At 41.4% G+C, this 19,565-nt stretch overlaps 1 protein-coding gene and 1 pseudogene across 6 annotated transcripts in view; both read left to right on the plus strand.

The window, feature by feature from the left end:
* LOC105489137 (lysine demethylase 4C) overlaps positions 1–19,565 on the plus strand; it is a 416,176-nt gene that overhangs the window by 83,601 nt on the left and 313,010 nt on the right. For 5 of the 6 annotated variants that reach the window (XR_011612551.1, XR_011612550.1, XM_071077763.1 and 2 more), the window contains exon 5: positions 12,110–12,303. The exons of the other annotated variant lie outside the window; for it this stretch is intronic. Coding sequence is in view for 3 of the 5 variants with exons in the window: in XM_071077763.1 (XP_070933864.1) it covers positions 12,110–12,303 (194 nt within the window). In the remaining 2 variants the exon portion in view is untranslated. The remainder of the gene's footprint in view (positions 1–12,109; positions 12,304–19,565) is intronic. 6 annotated transcript variants of the gene reach the window in all.
* Positions 5,269–5,629, plus strand: LOC139358134 (cysteine-rich PDZ-binding protein pseudogene; annotated as a pseudogene).

Here is a 19,565-nt window from a genome sequence, read left to right on the forward strand (position 1 = left end):
TATATGATGGTTATTGTTGAGAATTCTAGAACACAAAGCACTGCTGTAAAATCGTAGGTATTTGATGTATAAAAATGCAAAAGGGAAAATAGTTTCATTTTAAAATACAGATTTAGGGAATATAAAACATTTATAAAAAAGAAGCAGCAAAAAAGCTATGTCAAACATTGTAATTAACTATAAGCAAAATGTACTCCATATGAGCCTAATCTTACTGTGTAAAGATCCAGGGAAATCCTCAGTCTATTTTAAAGTGTAGACCACAGCTTTCAATTTAGGTATTAGAAGGCTATTTTCTTTTATGGAGAAAAGACTACACATTGTGGTGTGAAATGGACTGAATTTTGAAATCTTTAAAGAACTAACCAAATTTTATTTTTTTCTCCATGCACGTTACCTTTGAAACTTCAAGGGCTTGTTCCAGCTGTATGAATTTGTGGCAGTATTTTATATTAGCCTAGCTTTAAGTTGCCAGCACAGTAGTAGAGTTTGGTGGATGGTCTTTTCTTTAAAGACACAGTCTTCTAGTCTGGGCTTGGATAAGCGTCCCAAAACGGGATAATACAAGTCAAATGAAGAAAGGCATAAATTTGTCTGTTGTTTTCCCTTTGACACAGGGTCTCATTTTGTTACCCACGCTAGAGTGCAGTAGCACCATCATTGCTCCCTGCAGCCGTGACCTCCTGGGCTCAAACCATTCCCCCACCTCAGCTTCCCTAGTAGCTGGGACTACAGGCACGTGCCACTACGCCTGGCTATTTTTTTTTTTTTTGGACAATTTTTTTTTTTTTTTCCCCTGGTAGAGATAGGGTCCCACTATTGTTACCCAGGGTGGTTTTGAACTCTTGGGCTCACCCCATCTCTACTAAAAATACAAAAAATTAGCCGGGCGTGGTGGTGGGTACTTGTAGTCCCAGCTACTTGGGAGGCTGAGGCAGGAGAATGGCGTGAACCTAGGAGGCGGAGCTTGCAGTGAGCTGAGATCACGCCACTGCACTCCAACCTGGGTGACAGAGCGAGACTCCATCTCAAAACAACAACAACAACAACAACAACAACAAAAACTCTTGGGCTCAAGCAGTCCTCCTGCCTTGGCCTCCCAAAATGATATGGGTTTACAAGCGTGAGCCACCACGCCTGGCCAAATTTGTCTTTTTAAAATTCTTAAAAATGAGTATTTTTTATTTAAAAATTTTAAGTGTTTTTACCCTTAAAAATCAAGAAATGGCTGGGTGCGGTGGCTCACACCTGTAATCCCAGCACTTTGGAAGGCCGAGGCGGGCGGATCATGAGGTCAGGAGATTGAGACCATCCTGGCTAACATGGTGAAACCCTGTCTCTACTAAAAATACAGAAAATTAGCCGGGCGTGGTGACAGGCGCCTGTAGTCCCAGCTAGTTGGGAGGCTGAGGCAGGAGAATGACGTGAACCCGGGAGGCAGAGCTTTCAGTGAGCCGAGATTGCGCCACTGCACTCCAGCCTGGGCAACAGAGCGAGACTCTGTCTCAAAAAAAAAAAGAAAAAATTAAGAAATGTGGCTGGGCACGGTGGCTTGTGCCTATAATCTCAGCACTTTGGGAGGCCGAGGCAGGAGGATCACTTGAGGTCAGGAGATCAGCCTGGCCAACATGGTGAAACCCTGTCCCTACTAAAACAAACAGAAATTAGCTGGATCTGGTGGCATGTGCCTATAATCCCAGCTACTCAGGAGGCTGAGGGCAGGAGAATTGCTTGAACCCGGGAGGTGGAGGTTGCAGTGAGCAGAGATCATGCCATTGCACTCCAGCCTGGCTGACAGAGTGAGACTCCATCCCTCCCCTCCTCGCTAAAAAATGAAAGAAAAAAAAAAAAGCTGCACAGTAATGTGTTAATGAGAAATGCCGTGTCACAATGCTGAAATATAAAAATGAGACCAATACCAGTATTTATGAAGGGATTGTTTACAAAGAGTTATGATGTACTGGACAGACAATACATTTGCTGTTGAGGAGACTAACTGCTCTGTTCTAATTTCCTTTTTTTTTTTTGACAGGGTCTCCCTCTGTCACCCAGGCTGGAGTGCACTGGCACAGTCATGGCTCACTGCAGCCTTGACCTCCCAGGCTTAGGTGCTCTTCCCACCTCAGCCTCCTGAGTAGCTAGGACTACAGGCGTGTGCCACCATGCCCACCTGATTATTGTATATTTCATAGAAATGGGGTTTTGCTATGTTGTCTTGGCTGGTCTTGATCTGCTGGGCTCAAGTGATCTGCCTGCCTTGGCCTCCTGAAATGCTAGGATTACAGGCATGAGCCACTGCACTTTGGCCTGTGTTCTAATTTTCTCTTTTTCTTTCTTTTTTTTTTTTGAGACAGTCTTGCTTTATCACCCAGGCTGGAGTGCAGTGACTCAATCTCGGCTCACTGCACCCTCTGCCTCCTGGGTTCAAGTGATTCTCCTGCCTCAGCCTCCCTAGTAGTTGGAACGACAGGCGTCTGCCACCATGCCTGGCTAATTTTTGTATTTTTAGTAGAGACGGGCTTTCACCATATTGGCCAGGCTGGTCTCAAACTCCTGATGTTGTGATCTGCCCCCCCTCTTTGGCCTCCCAAAGCGCTGGGGTTACAGGCATGAGTCACCGTGTCCAGCCCTTGGTTCTAATTTTCAAACAAGGAGTCCTGTAAGTTACTGACTGGACACCTTCCTTTCATCTGTAAAATGAGATGGTGTTTTGCTTTTGTTTTCCTAGCATGATGGTTATGCCACCTCTTGTTTCTTTCCAGTTATTCTGTGTGAGATGGTGGAGCATGCCATGTTGTTAGGTAGAAGACATGTCCCCAGCTCTACAGTTAGCAAGCTTTGAGATAGGTAATTTAATTGGGTGCTAGCTATGTCAGCCCTTGGAAAGACCAAGAGCACATCTAAATGTTACTTGGTGATGGGCATTTTTGTAGTGGAAGAAAGACTGTAGTCCTGTCCATTTGTATATTCTTTTTGATGACTTCATTTGAGTTACGGGGTAGACCTGGAAACTTGAGAATCTTTAACAGGTTCTTTCAGTATTTTCTCAGATTCTTACAGAATCCAGGTAGCAGATCTTCTTTTTTTAATAATTGGATTTTCTAATGAAGTGGTAGTTCCCCCTGTGAATTCTTGCATTTCAAAAATTTTTGTTGGTCATTATTGGCCCGGTTTGGAGTTGGCTCTGTGGCACTGAAACTCAAGAGGAAGATGGGGGCTCCTAGCTTTGTTTGGAAATCAGCCCCATGAGGCTAATATTGAAGGTGCTGAGGGTGACAGCAGGAAATGGGAATGATGTTGTTGAGGGTGGAATATAGAGTGATAACTGTGAAGATGTGGAAAGACTTAAGAGAGTGACAGGTTAGTGGTTTTAACCTAATTTTGGGGAACAAGATTCATATAGACTTTTTCTCTTCTATTATATGGAAAGTACCATACAAATATTAGTAATAATCATATATGTCAGTTTATCAATTTTTCTGTAGCCAGCTATGCTTTTATGTACAACAAAGGAGAAAGCAGCCCCTAAAATATTGCCAGAGTGAAGAACACACGTTTTGTGTGCTCGGTTGGAAGTGTTTCCGTAGTCATCCAGGGCTTCTTTCACAGTGACCGTGTTGATATTATAGCAGTTTCTCAGGTTTATGGGCAAGTGACTATAGCTATTCCACTTGGTGGACAAAGCAGAATGCATTATCAGGCCATCTTTGGTGCACTTCACAGAATTGTCACCTGTGCCTGGCGAATGTCTAAGTTCTAGCAGACCCTCCCTGCCATTCTGCTGCCTCACAGAGACTCCTCTTAAGAAGTTATACAGTTTTGTTTAGGACTGTGCTAGATCCCACTTATCCTGGTGCTGGTTATTCAGTTTTCATTATTGCTCAGGCTTTTATTTTGCCTTTTTTCTTTGGCCATTTGCATATTGGTTATGGAACGGAGAGATAAAACATGCGCGTAGAGTGGATTCCTGTTAGGTTCCTGCCACTTGTACAGTCTCGCTTCAGTTACTGGACACGTTTATGGAGTAACTGATACAGCTGTTTAGTATTGGACAAATATGTGATTCACTTTAAAGTAGTAAGCTCAAAACCACTAACTTCATATTTATAGCCTGTCTCCAAAACTCCTCCTTCCTTTATTCTTTTAAAATTGCTGTAATAAGTATGGATTCTTTAATGCCTGCTACATTTTTTGCAGATTTGGCCACAGATTTATTTGCTTTTATCCACATTTCTTTTTTTCTTTTTTTTTTGAGACGGAGTCTCGCTCTGTCATCCAGGCTGTAATGCAGTACCATGTGATCTCGGCTCACTGCAATCTCCGCCTCCTGGGTTCAAGTGATTCTCTTGTCTCAGTCTCCTGAGTAGCTAGGATTATAGGCCCACACCACCATACCTGGCTAATTTTTTTTTTATTTTTAGTAGAGATGGAGTTTCACCATGTTGACTAGGGTAGTCTAGAACTGACCCCAAGTGATCCGTCCGCCTTGGGGTCCCAAAGTGCTGGGATTACAGACGTGAGCTACTGCGCCTGGCCTGATCCACATGTTTTTAAAAGTTGGTTAATGTCACATAAAATTGGGATTTGGGGCTTAAAAAAAATCAGAAAATCTGGCAGCATTCCCAGTGACTGAGTAATGGCTGTCTCCTTTAGACAGGATAGTATGTTGTCTCCAAATACACATCACCCCCCATACCCACCATTTTTAATATACACCTGGCTGCCTTCACTAATTGCTGTTACCTGCCTGGCTCTTTGGGCACCTGAGTTTGTAATTCCTGCTTTATTACTGAGCTCTCCACTTCCTGCTGTGCTCTTGTACTCTTTGTTTTTTGTTTTCTTTTTTTGGAGACAGAGTCTCGCTCTGTTGGCCAGGCTGCAGTGTAGTGGTACAGTCTTGGCTTACTATATATAACTTCCGCCTCCTGGGTTCAAGTGATTCTTGTGCCTCAGCCTCCCAGGTAGCTGGGATTACAGGCGTGTGCCACCATGCCTGGCTAATTTTTGTATTTTTATAGAGATGGGGTTTTACCATATTGCCCAGACTGGTCTTGAACTCCTGACCTCAGGTGATCCTCCCATCTCTGCCTCCCAAAGTGCTGGGATTACAGGCATGAGCCACTGTGCCCGGCCTCCTGCTGTGCTCTTTGGAACAGGATACTGACTGCCCTCTTTGAGGTGGAATGGACTGTGAATCCGTTGAGATGCCCCTCAAAAAAGCTGTGGTCTGAACCGTCTCCCTATCTTTTAAAATAAAAATTTTAGGCTGTTGTGGGTAGGGGAACCATCGTGGGGAAGGATGGTGTGCGAAAAATGTGAAAAGAAACTTGGTACTGTTACCACTCCAGATACATGGAAAGATGGTGCTAGGAATACCACAGAAAGTGGTGGGAGAAAGCTGAATGAAAATAAAGCTTTGACTTCAAAAAAAGCAAGATTTGATCCATATGGAAAGAATAAGTTCTCCACTTGCAGAATTTGTAAAAGTTCTGTGTACCAACCAGGTTCTCATTACTGCCAGGGCTGTGCTTACAAAAAAGGCATCTGTGCGACGTGTGGAAAAAAGGTTTTGGATAACAAAAACTACAGGCAAACATCTGTCTGGATGTATTGATGGAATTCCTGGCTTTCTAAATGATTTTACTTTCTGCCTTGAATTTTCAAGGCATAGATGTCAATTTACAGAATAACGTGTTTTAAGACAATAAAGTTTAAACCAGAGAATTTGATTGTTACTCATTTTGCTCTCATGTTCTAAACAGCAACAGTGTAACTAGTCTTTTGCCATAAATGGTTATTTTCTTTACAAGCATTTTATTGAACTAAGTGGCAAATTCCATGAAATTATTTCTCAGTTCTGTATGCACTTTTATTTAATATTATTCATGTAATTCTCCCCCCCCTTTATAGATACTGCAAAAGTGAGAAGGAAATAATAGATACTTTGCTCTGAATTTGGCATCCCGAGTTAACAGTTCTCCCCTCACTTCTTTACTGGTGTCACAGTTATTAAAATCAACAGCCTCTTAACTAATTGCAGTTTCATAGGATATATAAATGTTTCAAGCCATTATTGCTGAATGGTTCTTGAGTTATTAACCTAGACCCAAATCAAAGACCAGTTGGATTTATGATGTTTTTTATTTGTTCTTGCAGCCAAAGTGCCAGTTCCGTTAATATGTGACCAAGAACACAAGGAACATCCATATGTCCAAATAAATACACTGAATTTTAGGGAAAAAAACCCGAAAATTTTAGTTAAGCAATTTTTCAAAATATTTTTACTTGTGTTTTGCAACCCTGTCTTTACAGCTGTCCTATAAGGTAGGCATGTGTGGATTTATGTCCTGTTGGGAAGCCGTAGGGCTTTTTCTACTTCTGCTAGGAAGGATGTATTTTCTTGAAAACAATTTCAGTGAAAGATTGGACTTTTCCTGTGGTCCTTTCAAGGTAGCCACAGTCCTCTTGTGGCCCAGTTTGCAGCATCGAACCCTGGGCACAGCTTTGCCATGAAAGGCCATTGAGAAACCATCAGATCCTATAATTGGTTCGTGGTGGAGCCACCATTTGGTTGGAGAACTTTTGATTCCAGTGCAGCACGGTGCTATTCTGACACTGGGTTACTCTTTCAGATTGAAATTCTTCATTCCATTTTACTGTTTGCTGGGTGAGTGCAGCAGTGACACGGTTGTCAAAAGTTTACTAATAATCTATTTTTTGTCTAAAAAAAAACACCTTTTGTAGTATTTGATGAATATGCCATCTTTTTCTTTTTGAGACATCTTACTCTGTTTCCTAGGCTGGAGTGCAGGGTCACAGTCGTGGCTCACTGCAGCCTCAACTCCCTCCTCAGCCACCTCCTGAGTAGCTGGGGCCTGTGGCATGTGTCACCACACCCGGCTACTTTTTAAAATATTCGGTAGAGATGAGGTCTCTCTCTGTATTGCCCAGGATGGTCTTAAACTCTTGGGCTCAAGTGATCCTCCTGCCTCAGCCTCCCAAAGTGTTGGTATTACGGGCATAAACCATCATTTTTACATACTTTAAAAAAAGCTTATTCTCTGTTTTTCAGTACATTTTATAGTTTTATAAAGTTTGAGTCTTCTCTTTTGTCTTCCTAGTTTTAATCCTTTAGATTATCTTCATTTACAAATATCTTTTGTTGTTTTAATTGCTTGTAATTTACACTGTCTCTTTTTGTTTTTAGGTGACATAATCAAATTAAATATGTGTATTTTGACAATAAATGTGACCATACTCCAGCCACCCCTTCACACACCCCGGGTTCTGAAATGCATCTCTGATGTGGTCACAGTAATTTTTTGTTTTACTGACTTGCATTTGCACTACAATGTTTAGGGAACTGCCTATCATAATGCTTCCTTTAATATGTTGTCCCACACAGCACTGTTTTACATGATGTAAATGTGTTATACAAACAAGCTTCCATGGTCAAATGATTTTTGGGAAATGCAGAGTTAAGCAGAGTTACACAGGTTTCCTTATGGGTGTCTTTGTGGGGGGTCTGTCAGCACTGTGACTGTCTGAGAGCTGGAGTCAAAGAGGACAAACTTTTTTGGTCTCGGCATCTGATAGGACTGATATTTCTTTTTTTTTTTTGACACGGAGTCCTGCTTTGTTGCCCAGGCTGAAGTGCAGTGGCATGATCTCTGCTCACCACAACCTCCGCCTCCCAGGTTCAAGTGATTCTACTGCCTCAGCCTCCTGAGTAGCTGGATTACAGGTGCGCACCACCACGCTGGGCTAATTTTTGTATTTTTAGTAGAGATGGGGTTTCACCATGTTGGTCAGGCTGGTCTTGAACTCCCGACCTCAGGTGATCCGCCTGCCTCGGCCTCCCAAAGTGCTGGGATTACAGGCATGAGCCACCGCGCCCAATCTAGGACCCATATTTCTAATGTTGCAGTGGAAATATTTTGGGAAAAATTGAGCTGCTGTGATTTTTGCATTATTACTTTGTGTAGGTGGAAATGGCTCATTGTTTCTCAAGGTTTCTAACATGGCATGTTGCTGCATTGTTCCCTTTAGTTTTGCAATAACTGAGTGCAGTCACTGGAGAGAGTCCAGGATGGCCTGCTTGAGACATTGAAGATTTAGGAATGCATTGATTGATTGATTGATTGATTGATTGAGACAGGATCTTTCTCTGTCACCCAGGCAGGAGTGCAGTGGCGCAATTACTGGCTCACTCCAGCCTCGACCTCCTGGGTTCAATTGATCCTCCTTCCTCAGCCTTCCGTGTAGCTGGGATTACAGGTGCAAGGCACCACACCTGGCTAATTTTAAAATTTTTTGTAGAGACAGGGTCTCACTATGTTGCCCAGGGTGGTCTTGAACTCCTGGCTCAAGTGATTCTCCTGCCTTGGCCTCTGAAAGTGTTGGGATTACAGGCATGAACCACTGTGCCTGGCCTAGGAATACTTTTAAACTGCTGTCTGATTCCTGATAGGAGGAAGATACTATCACTGATTGAAAGGGAATATCCCTGATAAAGTTCTCAGTTACACCTATGTGCACAAATCATGGTCCAATTGTGAGTTGTTTTAGAAAACAGATGCAGGGTACATAAAGGAATGGGGCAGGACAGGCTCCAACTGGGTAATTGGCGTGAAAGGAACAAGGGGCCAGGGGACATGAACTCCTAGGCCTAGGACTCCAGTCAGCCCACTGGAAGTCAGGTGAGTTATGAATATTGCTCATGTGCCTGCTGAACATGTGTGGGAGAGTTTAATTTGAGGGAGACAGAATCCAGGAGGAGACTTTTGTCTGTGAACTTGGGCTGGTGTGCAGCCTTTCTCCTGAAGCCTGATGGAATTAAGCTTTGAACAGTTCGGCAGATTCTCACTTGTCATTGTGGGGCTTGTTTGTAGCTGGGGTGTGGAGACTGCTTTTATGCTAAATCATTCCTGTCACGCGCTCTCAAGTGAAGCAGTCTGCGGTATAAGCCTTGCTGACGTTTGTGTAGAGTGGCTCTGCCGCTGGTGAGAAGAATGCAGCAGCTTCACGTGTTTGCTGCTCCTGAACCTTAGATCTTTGTTGACAGTGATGCTGAGAGAAGAGGATGATATGTCGTATTTCAAAAGGATCAGAACTAAAGCGTAAACCTTTAAAAAGGAAGGTCCGGGAGTCAGATAGATTTAGGTTAATCACTACCACCTACTTCTAGCTAGGAGAATTAATTTTTTCATTTGTTCATTTGGGAATAACATTACCCATTTTATAGGATTGTTTAGAATAAATGTAGCATGCAAGTGTGTATAGTGTAATGAGGTAGCATATGGTATAACACTTAATGATAACTAGGTGTGTTTTTGGTCTAAGTATATGAGACAGACCTGGTGCTCTTCAGAAGAGCCTTTGTGGAGCCTGTTTTTGGAGTCAGCTAACTAGTTTAATAGTAGAGAACAAAAATTGGTGAATTTTGAAGCAATAAGATTTATCTCTCTCTGTTGGTTATTATTAATATTTGTACAACTGCTTAATTGAAATTATGAGACTTTTTATTTTAGCAAAAGAAATTACTTTTCAGCAACTTTGCCTTGCTGAGAAGAAACTGCTGCAAATATGCTATTTGTCCATTAACGGGGAGAACTTCAGTAGTGAACTTAAACACATTTTATTAAATATCACTTCTGACATGCTTGACTTGTTTTTGGGAGACTTTCCAGTAAGATTTGCTAGAGAATAGTGGTGATATTTATTATATCAGTTCTAAGAATTAAATTTTATTTTATAAAAGTTTATTTTCATTTAGCTTATTTACTGCTCCGAGCAACTCTAGGAGGGTGCAAGAACCCTTGTGTTTCCATGAAGAAAGACTTGATGCTCAGAAAAGCTCTGTGACTTTCTCCTCAGTGACCTGCAGAGCTGAGGTTATAATCTAGGTCTTTTTGTCCAGCACTATTTGATCTCTACCCTCTTCCCCTTATACCATGGGTCTGGGATGTCAAGGGATTCAACCTTGGTTATTTTTAAAAGATAGTGGCAGTCAGAAATAAAACTTAGATGTCTCTATATGTAGAACTTTTAGAGAAATAGTTTGTGTCTAAATTTGCAAGCTCATTTAGTTTAAAAATGGTTCCTATAATATGGTGCTCATTTATTACTTCAGATTCATTGCTTCAGTAATGACTTTTAAATAGAACTCTATTATTAGGGTGATTGGACTGAAGTCTGATTGGACTAGAGTTAAGAGATTGCATCACTATAAATAGAGTGAGATAAAATATTTTACATAATGTGATTGAAGTTTTATGAGGTCTCAAAAGTCGGAACCTAGGATCTTCTCTAAACGGATACTTTGACCAGTTTCAAATAACAAGCTTCTCAGCGTGCGGCTTAAGTTGTAGACAGAGTGGCTACTTAAGAGAATTTGGGAATTAAATTATGTCCTTTGGCATGTTCAATTATGTTACCTGAGTCAGAGTTTCATTAGCTGCTTCATCAATAGTTTTTTTAACCCCAAAGCTTTAGAAAGTAAGATTAGCACACTAATTAGAAAATCATTTAAAGACCAAAATGAAAACAGAACAACTCTAAAAGCTTTTAGTGTGTTCAGGAAATGTTAGAAGTGGTCGTATGTGAAGCCATTGGTATAGTTGTTGGAGAGGACAACCTTTGGTAGACATAGATTAATATAATACCCTTCTTTTAGTTTTTATTTTTAAAATAGACATGGGGTCTCGCCATGTTGCCCAGGCTTGTCTTGAGCTCCTAGGCTCAAGTGATCTGCTTTCCTCAGCCTCCCAAAGTGCTGGAATTACAGGCATGAGCCACTGCACCCGGCCAATGCCCTTCTCTAATAGTGCATTAGCACGAAAAGGTTGGAATGGCTTTAAAGGCATTTCAGTTTCCCCGTGATTACATAGGAATGTGCCTAGTCTCTGTTATTTAGAATTTGATAAAAATATATGGGAGAAATGTATAGTTTGTAAAAACTTCTAAGCAGTTGTGAACTGTAGTGAATTCATAAGTGATTGGCTGGGTGCAGTGGCTCATGCTTGTAATCCCAGCACTTTGGGAGGCCTTGGCGGGTGGGTCACTTGAGGCTAGGAGTTCAACACCAGCCTAGGCAACATGGTGAAACTCCTGTCTCTACTAAAAATATAAAACATTAGCTGGGTGTGGTGGCCTGCACCTGTAGTTCCAGCTGTGTGGGAGGCTGAGGCATGAGAATTGGTCAAACCTGGGAGGTAGAGGTTGCAGTGAGCCAAGATTGCACCACTGCACTCCAGCCTGGGCGACAGAGTGAGACTTTGTCTCGGGGGAGGAAAAAAGATTGTTAAGTTCTAATCAAACCAGAATCTTTTCCTGTCACCTTAACTCTTATAGTAGTGACTCTAACCTTCCCTTGCTCTGCCATCACCATCCGTATTGGGTTACTGTTATAAAACTACATTATTCCAGCAATTTTACCAAAGTTTGGATAAGTATTTTTAGTAGGCATTGTGTGTTTAAATTTTTCCACTAACGTAAGAGGTTAATATTTAGTTGAAGCATTAGTAGAAGCACAGTGATCAGTGGATACTGCCAAAAGTTTTTCCAATAATTAGAGTGGAATTTTGAGGAAACAGTGTATTACATGCTAAGATTGAATGGATGGGGATAGGAGAAGGATAACAGAAGTCATATTTTGCTATTGGTTTCTTGATGTGATATGTGATGGTGAATATTACCTCTAAACTAATGTGCAAAAAAATCTCAAGAAAACCCAAATCTAAAAACCCCCAAAACAAAAAAGTGTGCCAAAGAGGGAAAGCCCATGCCAGATCATCTGCTTAATTTTTTGCTGACAGCCACTGGGGAGTGGGGCTGTAACTTTCATTTCCATTTGGTATCAGGAAGCTATTTGTTATAAATTTCTACCAAATAGTTATATGGAACCCCATTATGTTGGTAGTAATCTTTGACTAATAATAATGGATATATGTATGTGGCTCATGAATAGGGATTGTTTTATTTTTCAATTTTCAGTGAATTAGAATATACAGTGTAATGATTTTGGTGGATAGTGGTTTGATCAGTAAATGCTATATTTCATGGTTTGGTAAGATTTGATTTCTCTCTCTCTTTTTCTCTGTCATTCCAGGGTGTGGATGAATGGAACATAGCTCGCCTGAATACAGTCTTGGATGTGGTTGAAGAAGAGTGTGGCATTTCTATTGAGGGTGTAAATACCCCGTATCTATATTTTGGCATGTGGAAGACCACGTTCGCATGGCACACCGAGGACATGGACCTCTATAGCATTAATTATCTCCACTTTGGAGAGCCCAAGTCTTGGCAAGTTACTCGTTAATATTCATTTGCTTTGGAGTTTTGAAATTTGGGCATCAGGCACATATTGAAGAGGATTTTGTTCTTTGATTTGGTGGATTCAGATTTATGTGAGCTGTAAGGAAGTTTTTGACCGTAATAATTAATTGTCTTCTGTCTGGGTTTGTGCTTGGGAACCATAAACCCCGTGGTAATTTGTACAGTCATGCACTGTATAACAACGTTTAGATCAATGATGGACCGCATATACAATGGTCATCCTGAGTTTACAATGCAATTGGAAAACTCCTTTTCCATGTTTAGATATGTTTAGCTACATAAATACTTTGTAGATAAGTACTTTGTGTTAAAATTGCCTACAATATTTAGTACAGTACAGATTTGTATCCTAGAAGCAATAAGCTATGCCATATAGCCTAGGTCTGTAGTAGATCCACCATCTAGATTTGTGTAAGTCCACTCCATGATGTTCACACAATGGCGAAATTGCCTTACAACAAATTTCTCAGAAAGTATCTCTGTTATTAAGTGATACACGACTGTATATGTAAAGTTGCCTGTAGTCCATTTTGTGAGCCATGAATTGGTAGATAATTTAGGCTCAAGAATTTGTTAGGAGTCTTTACTTCTTTGAGCATTTGTTGGATTAGGTATGTGGGAGGTAGTTAGAAGTGAAGAGTTGACTTCCTCGGTGTAGTTTCAAATAGTCTTCATGATCTTCTAGTTCATCCTCCTCTAATTATTTTTATTTTATTTTAATTTTTTTTTTTAGGTGAAGTCTTGCTCTATTGCCCAGGCTGGAGTGCAATGGTGCCATCTTGGCTCACTGCAACCTCCGCTTCCCGGGTTCAAGCAATTATCGTGCCTTAGCCACCTGAGTAGCTGGGATTACAGGCCCAGCTAATTTTTTGTATTTCAGTAGAGACAGGGTTTCCCTGTGTTGCCCAGGCTGGTCTTGAACTCCTGAGCTCGGGCAGTCTGCCCACCTTGGCCTCTCAAAGTGGTAGGATTACAGGCATGAGCTGCCACACCCAGCGAATTTTTTAAATTTTTTATTTCTATTTATTTATTTTTTCGAGAAGGGTCTTACTCTGTTGCCCAGGCTCGAGTGCGGTAGTGCAATCTCAGCTCACTGCAACCTCTGCCTCGCGGATTCAAGTGATTCTCCTGCCTCAGCCTTCCGAGTAACTGGGATTACAGGTGTGCACCACCACGCCTGGCTGATTTTTGTATTTTTAGTAGAGATGGAGTTTCACCATGTTGGCCAGGCTGGTCTCAAACTCCTGACCTCAGATGAACTCCCCGTCTCACCTTCCCAAAGTGCTGGGATTACAGGCGTGAATCATCCGCACTTAACACACGGGGCCTGGCTATAGGATCGATGCCCTGTAAAGAATTCTTGTATTGAATCAGGAGAGTGTTAAATTATTTTGGATCAATCTGTTTAAGGGCAGGCAAGGAAACATTTAATAAAAAAGATTCTTGTCTAGGCCAGGTGCGGTTGCTCATACCTATAATCCTAGCTCTTTGGGGGGCCAAGCTAGGCGGATCACTTGAGCCCAGGAGTTCAAGACCAGCCTGGGCAACATGGCAAAACTCTTTCTACAAACAAGAATACAAAAATTAGCCGGTCATAGTGACTCACGCCTGTAGCCCCAGCTGCTCGGAAGGCTGAGGTGAGAGGATCACCTGAACCCGGGGAGGTCAAGGCTGCAGTGAGCTGAGGTGGTGCCGCTGCATTCCAGCCTGGACAACAGAGGGAGACACTGTCTTAAAAAAAAAAAAAAAAAAAAAAAAGCCTAAAAGGTAACTATTAAGAATACTAAGTTTCCTGAGTTGCTATACATAGATATGTACGGCTCCAGGTGGAAGCTCTGAGACATACATTTCTAGCCACCGTGTGTGGCAGGTTTGCGGAGTAAGTGTTCATGAACACAGGTTTGTACTGAGGAGACTTCAAAGCAGCTGATGATTTATTTGAACACTTCTGGCTTGAAGGTTTAGGGGAAAAGTATCCTTAGAGTAAGCGGATAGAGAACTGCTTTGACAGTCAGTGGTAAAGTATTATTTTCTTGGAATGAATATGAACTTTGGAGCCAGAAGTCCTGTTTTAAAATCCAAATCTGTCACTTACTGGGAATGACTTAGGGCAGATCACTACTTTCCTTTCATCAGGAGTTTCTTTCACTGCCAAATGGAGGCATGATTTATTCTCTGTCTACTTAAAGGACATCTAGGAGGGTCCAGGTATATACTGTGTATAAAAGTGCTTTGTAAACTGTAAAGTATTATACAAATACTCATAATTACTATTATTTTAATAACCATGAAAATAATTTTTTTTTTAGTCATAGTAGTTGAAGTCTGAACTTTCCATAGTGTATGTATTTATAATAGAATAGGAGTTTCAGTGATTAAAAAAAAATGTGATTCTCCTTTCCAAGCCTCTTGTGTGAGTAAGGTTAACTGCTGGAGGATACAGAATTCAGATGGTACCTTGAGTCTTCCTTTCCCAGACTGGGTACAAACAAAATGAATAAGAAACTTTCAGATTTACTCTGTAGAGAATGAGGGAGACGAGGTGTAAGAGGATGTGTTTTAAGCTGTGAAAAGGTCTAAAATCAGGAAAGGTTTTCCTGAAGGTTTTTAGAAAATTAAGAATGGGTTGTAGCATTTTGGACATGGTTAAATTTCATTCAGTAAACTCAGATTTTGTTAAAATACTGTGTAGCAGTTAAGAAGTATCCAATTATTCAGGATAGATACATGTTAGTTCAAGGCTTTCTCATTAGATCTTTTGATCAGTGTTGTGTAGTACTTACCAGCACAGGTTTTTGTGTCAGTCTTGAGTTTTGTGTTCTGGCATTCCTCTTTACTGAGCATGTGATCTTAGGCAATTATTAAATAACCTCCATGCCTCAATTTTCTCTCTTAAACTACTCAGATGGTTTTGGCACCCACCTCATAAGGCAATTGAGTGAATTAAGTAACATACTGTGTACAAAGCACATATCACAGCTGGAGATGTAACATAGTGCTCAATAGATGCTAACATTTCATACATTCATTTAGCAAATATATATTGTATGTATACATGGCATGAAGTGTTTTAAACATGAACTTCTTTAATTTGTATTCATAAGTGTTCTTGGTTATAAGTGACAGCCGGGCGCAGTGGCTCACGCCTGTAATCCCAGTACTTTGGGAGGCCGAGGTAGGCAGATCATGAAGTCAGGAGTTCGAGACTAGCCTGGCCAACATGGTGAAACCCCATTTCTACTAAAAACACAAAAATTAGCTGGGCATGGTGGCGCATGCCTGTAGTCCCAGCTACTCGGGAGGCTGAGGCAGGAGAATCACTTGAACCCAGGAGGCGGAGGTTGCGGTGAGCCGAGATTGTGCCACTTCACTCCAGCCTGGGGAACAGAGCGAGACTCCATCTCAAAAAAAAAAAAAAAAAAAAAAAAAAGGAAACCCAATTTAAGTATAATGGATTTTCCCCAGTGTTTGTAGCTGGGATAAACCAGGGGTGTGGCTCAGTCTAGGAAATCAGATGCTCCCGTTGGATGTCTGTCTCAGCCTTTCCCTTTATCTCTCCCTCCCTCCACTCTCTCCTACTCACCTTACCCTATCTCTTCCTGTCCTTTCTCCTCTCCATTCCTTGTTCCTCCTTTTGGGCTGGAGGAGAGAAGCTGCTTACTTATAACTAAGTACTTGATTATTGTTGAATTATATAATTCAAGTCTTATTTTTTAAAAGAACGAGCAAGTTATATGGTGCCAACTTGATCTAAGCGTGTTTAATGTTGTACATCTCCATTAAAATGTGAGCTCTGGGAGTTGGGGAGCCCCACTATCCATTCATTCATTGTGTGGTTTAAATTTTCTTTTTTATAGAGATGGGGAATTGCTGGGTTGCCCAGGCTGGCTGTGAACTTCCGGGTTCAAGTGATCGTCCCGTGTCTGCCTCCCAAAGTGCTGGGATTATAGGCATGAGCCACCGTGCCTGGCCCCACCAGTCCTTTAACTAGCATGTCTCTAGTGCCTGGCATAGCATTTGGCATGAGCCTGGCACTTGGTAGATACTCAGTAAACATCTGCTCAGTGAACAGTCTTACTGAAGGAACTCTTTATTTGAAGATCAAAAAACAAAAAAAAATCTAAGAACATTAGGGATTAGGCAGCTTGATAGTATTTAATGATACATTGAATTAACAGCCCATGGTAATAAGTCATACTGGTTACTTTTTCAGTTTAGTAACTTTAGACCTAGTAATATGTTCTAATTTCAAATGTTAAGACTTACTGGGTGGTGTAAAGCTGCATTATTTTGCTATTTTGTGTAGAAAAAATACTCTTAGAATTAACCATGGTTCATTTTGGTTTTAATTGCTTTTTCTAGAGAAATTTGTCCTTTACATAAGAAAATACTTTTATAAATACTCTTTTTTTTTTTTTTTTTTTTTTTGAGACGGAGTCTCGCTCTGTCGCCCAGGCTGGAGTGCAGTGGCCGGATCTCAGCTCACTGCAAGCTCCGCCTCCCGGGTTCGGGCCATTCTCCTGTCTCAGCCTCCTGAGTAGCTGGGACTACAGGCGCCCGCCACCTCGCCCGGCTAGTTTTTTGTATTTTTTTTAGTAGAGACGGGGTTTCACCGTGTTAGCCAGGATGGTCTCGATCTCCTGACCTAGTGATCCGCCCGTCTCGGCCTCCCAAAGTGCTGGGATTACAGGCTTGAGCCACCGCGCCCGGCCTATAAATACTCTTAAGTTGAAGTAATAAAATTAGCTGCATAGGTTATTGATTAGTTTTAGACATGTCTCTCTCTGTGTGTGTGTCCGTGTGTGTGTGTGTGTGTGTTGAGACAGAGTCTCACTCTGTTTCCCAGGCTGAATGCAGTGTTGCGATCATGGCTCACTGCAGCCGCAACCTCCTGAGCTCAAGTGATTCTCCCACTTCATCCTCCCAAGTAGCTGGGACGACAGATGTGTTCCAATATGCCAGGCTAATTTTTGTATTTTTGCAGAGATGGGATCTTCCTATGTTAACCAGGCTGGTTTTACACTCTAGGGCTCAATCAATCCTCTTGCCTTGGCCCCCCAAAGTCCTGGGATTATAGGTGTGAGCCACCATGCCCAGCCATTATATGTTTCAAAGATAGTGTTGTTACTTTGGGAGGCCAGCACAGAAGGATTGCTCAAGCCCAGGGGTTCGAAACCAACCTGGTTAACATAGGGACACCCTGTATCTACCAAAAACAAAACAAAACAAAAACAAACCCCAAAACAGAAAAGATAATAAAATTTAAAAAGTGTTGGAAATATACCAAAAAGTATGGCATTAGCTTTGTACATAGCTGCTAGCTGTATTTGTAAGAACAAGAGAATGCAGTGTTAACTGATAGTAAAATATTTATTGAGCAAGTGAATCACATTTTATTTAGACCTGAGCATCTAGTTCCTGAGCCTCACTTGAATGTGAACACAACCACTCTAGCACACACCCACTTGCTTGCAGCCCCAAACATTGATCTTTGTGGCCCACTGCTCAGCACAGAATTCCCTAAAGGAACCATCCAGGATATCTAGTGTTTGTGAGTTGGAAAGTCTCACTCTTTTTTCCTGAAGTGATGAGATTTTACTAATTAGTTGATTGGTAACTGGATTGTTACCGATCAAGTTTAACGTTGGTACTTTGATGATGAAATTATGAACTGGAACTAATCCTAATAATGTATGTCAACTTGCAAAGCAAATAGTTTTCCACAGCAGCCAACTGTACTTTTTTTTTTTTTTAAGACAGGGTCTTGCTCTGTTGCTCAGATTGGAGTGCAGTGGTGCAATCTTGGCTCACTGCAACCTCTGCCTCCCAGGTTCAAGCGATCCTCCCACCTCAGCCTCCTGAGTAGCTAGGACCACAGGTGTGTGTCACCACATCTGGCTAAGTTTTTTTTTTTTTTTTGTAGAGATAGGGTTTTGCTATGTTGCCCAGGCTGGCCTGGAACTCCTGAGCTAAGGCAATCTATCCATGCAGTCAGTCATAGCTTATTGTAGCCTCAAACTCCTAAGCTCAAGCAATCTTCCTGCCTTGGCTTCCCAGAGTACTGGATTACAAGTTTGAGCCACTGTGCCTGGCAGTAACCTGTTATGTTGATGGTAGATTTAAAGGAATGAATTGAAGAAACAGAAGACTCAGGGCAACATCTTACCCATTGTGAGACTCCCTTTTCTACCTGCTTTTGCTTATTTTGTTATTAGCAATGTTCCAGATTTACATATTAATTAATTACTGCTTAGTAAGGGCCTGTAAATTCCCCTTAGGATGCTTGTTGAATCTTTGTTGCTACTCTTTTAGTTACAACCACCACCGCCACCACCACCACCACCTACAACATTGACATCCCTTCAAATGAGTTAAATCCATAACTTTTAGGGAAAAATCAGATCAGAATATTTACCCAAATTTCTTTACTGTGTACTAGATGGAAAGCAACCATTAGTGCTGTTCACCTTGCAAATTACTGTGTTAGGGCTGGGCATGGTTGGGAGGCCTAGGTGGGCGGATCACTTGAGACGAGGAGGTCAAGACCCGCTTGGCCAACATAGTAAAACCCTCTGTCTACTAAATATGAAAAATTAGCCGGGTATGGAGGTGTGCGCCTGTAATCCCAGCTACTCAAGAGGCTGAAGTGTGAGAATCGCTTGAACCTGGGAGGTGGAAGTTTCAGTGAGCCAAGATGGTGCCACTGCACTCCAGCCTGGGTGACAGAGTGATTCTGTCTCCCAAAAAAAGAAAAAAAACATTGCTGTGTTAGTAGTTAACAAGTTATTTTACTCAGCTTTATCATTTTTTTGGTATCTCTTTTTTTGTTTTCACACACTGCTTAATGTCGTTGTTTAGACTGGAGTTTGTAGAAAATGCATGCTATTTAATATTTTTTTGCAAAAATTGTTATTTGCCTATAGTATATAGGAAAGTTGCTTTTTTCATGGTTGCATTTCTAAAGCTAGGATTACAAATATATTTATAAATGTTGTTACTCCAAATGTCTTCATTTTTTATAAGCTTGCTTTTTAGTTAGTAGGGTTTGAACAAGGTTGTAAAGTGTGTTGTCTTTGGTGACTCCATTTCATTTAGTGAAGTCCTTTGATGTTTGCCAGGAACTATACTAATCACTGTTAGAAGTCATCTCTGGTGGCCAGGCACGGTGGCTCACGCCTGTAATCCCAGCACTTTGGGAGGCCAAGGCGGGCGGATTACGAGGTCAAGAG

This window comes from Macaca nemestrina, chromosome 14 (assembly GCF_043159975.1).
Source record: "Macaca nemestrina isolate mMacNem1 chromosome 14, mMacNem.hap1, whole genome shotgun sequence".
Taxonomy (NCBI): domain Eukaryota; kingdom Metazoa; phylum Chordata; class Mammalia; order Primates; family Cercopithecidae; genus Macaca; species Macaca nemestrina.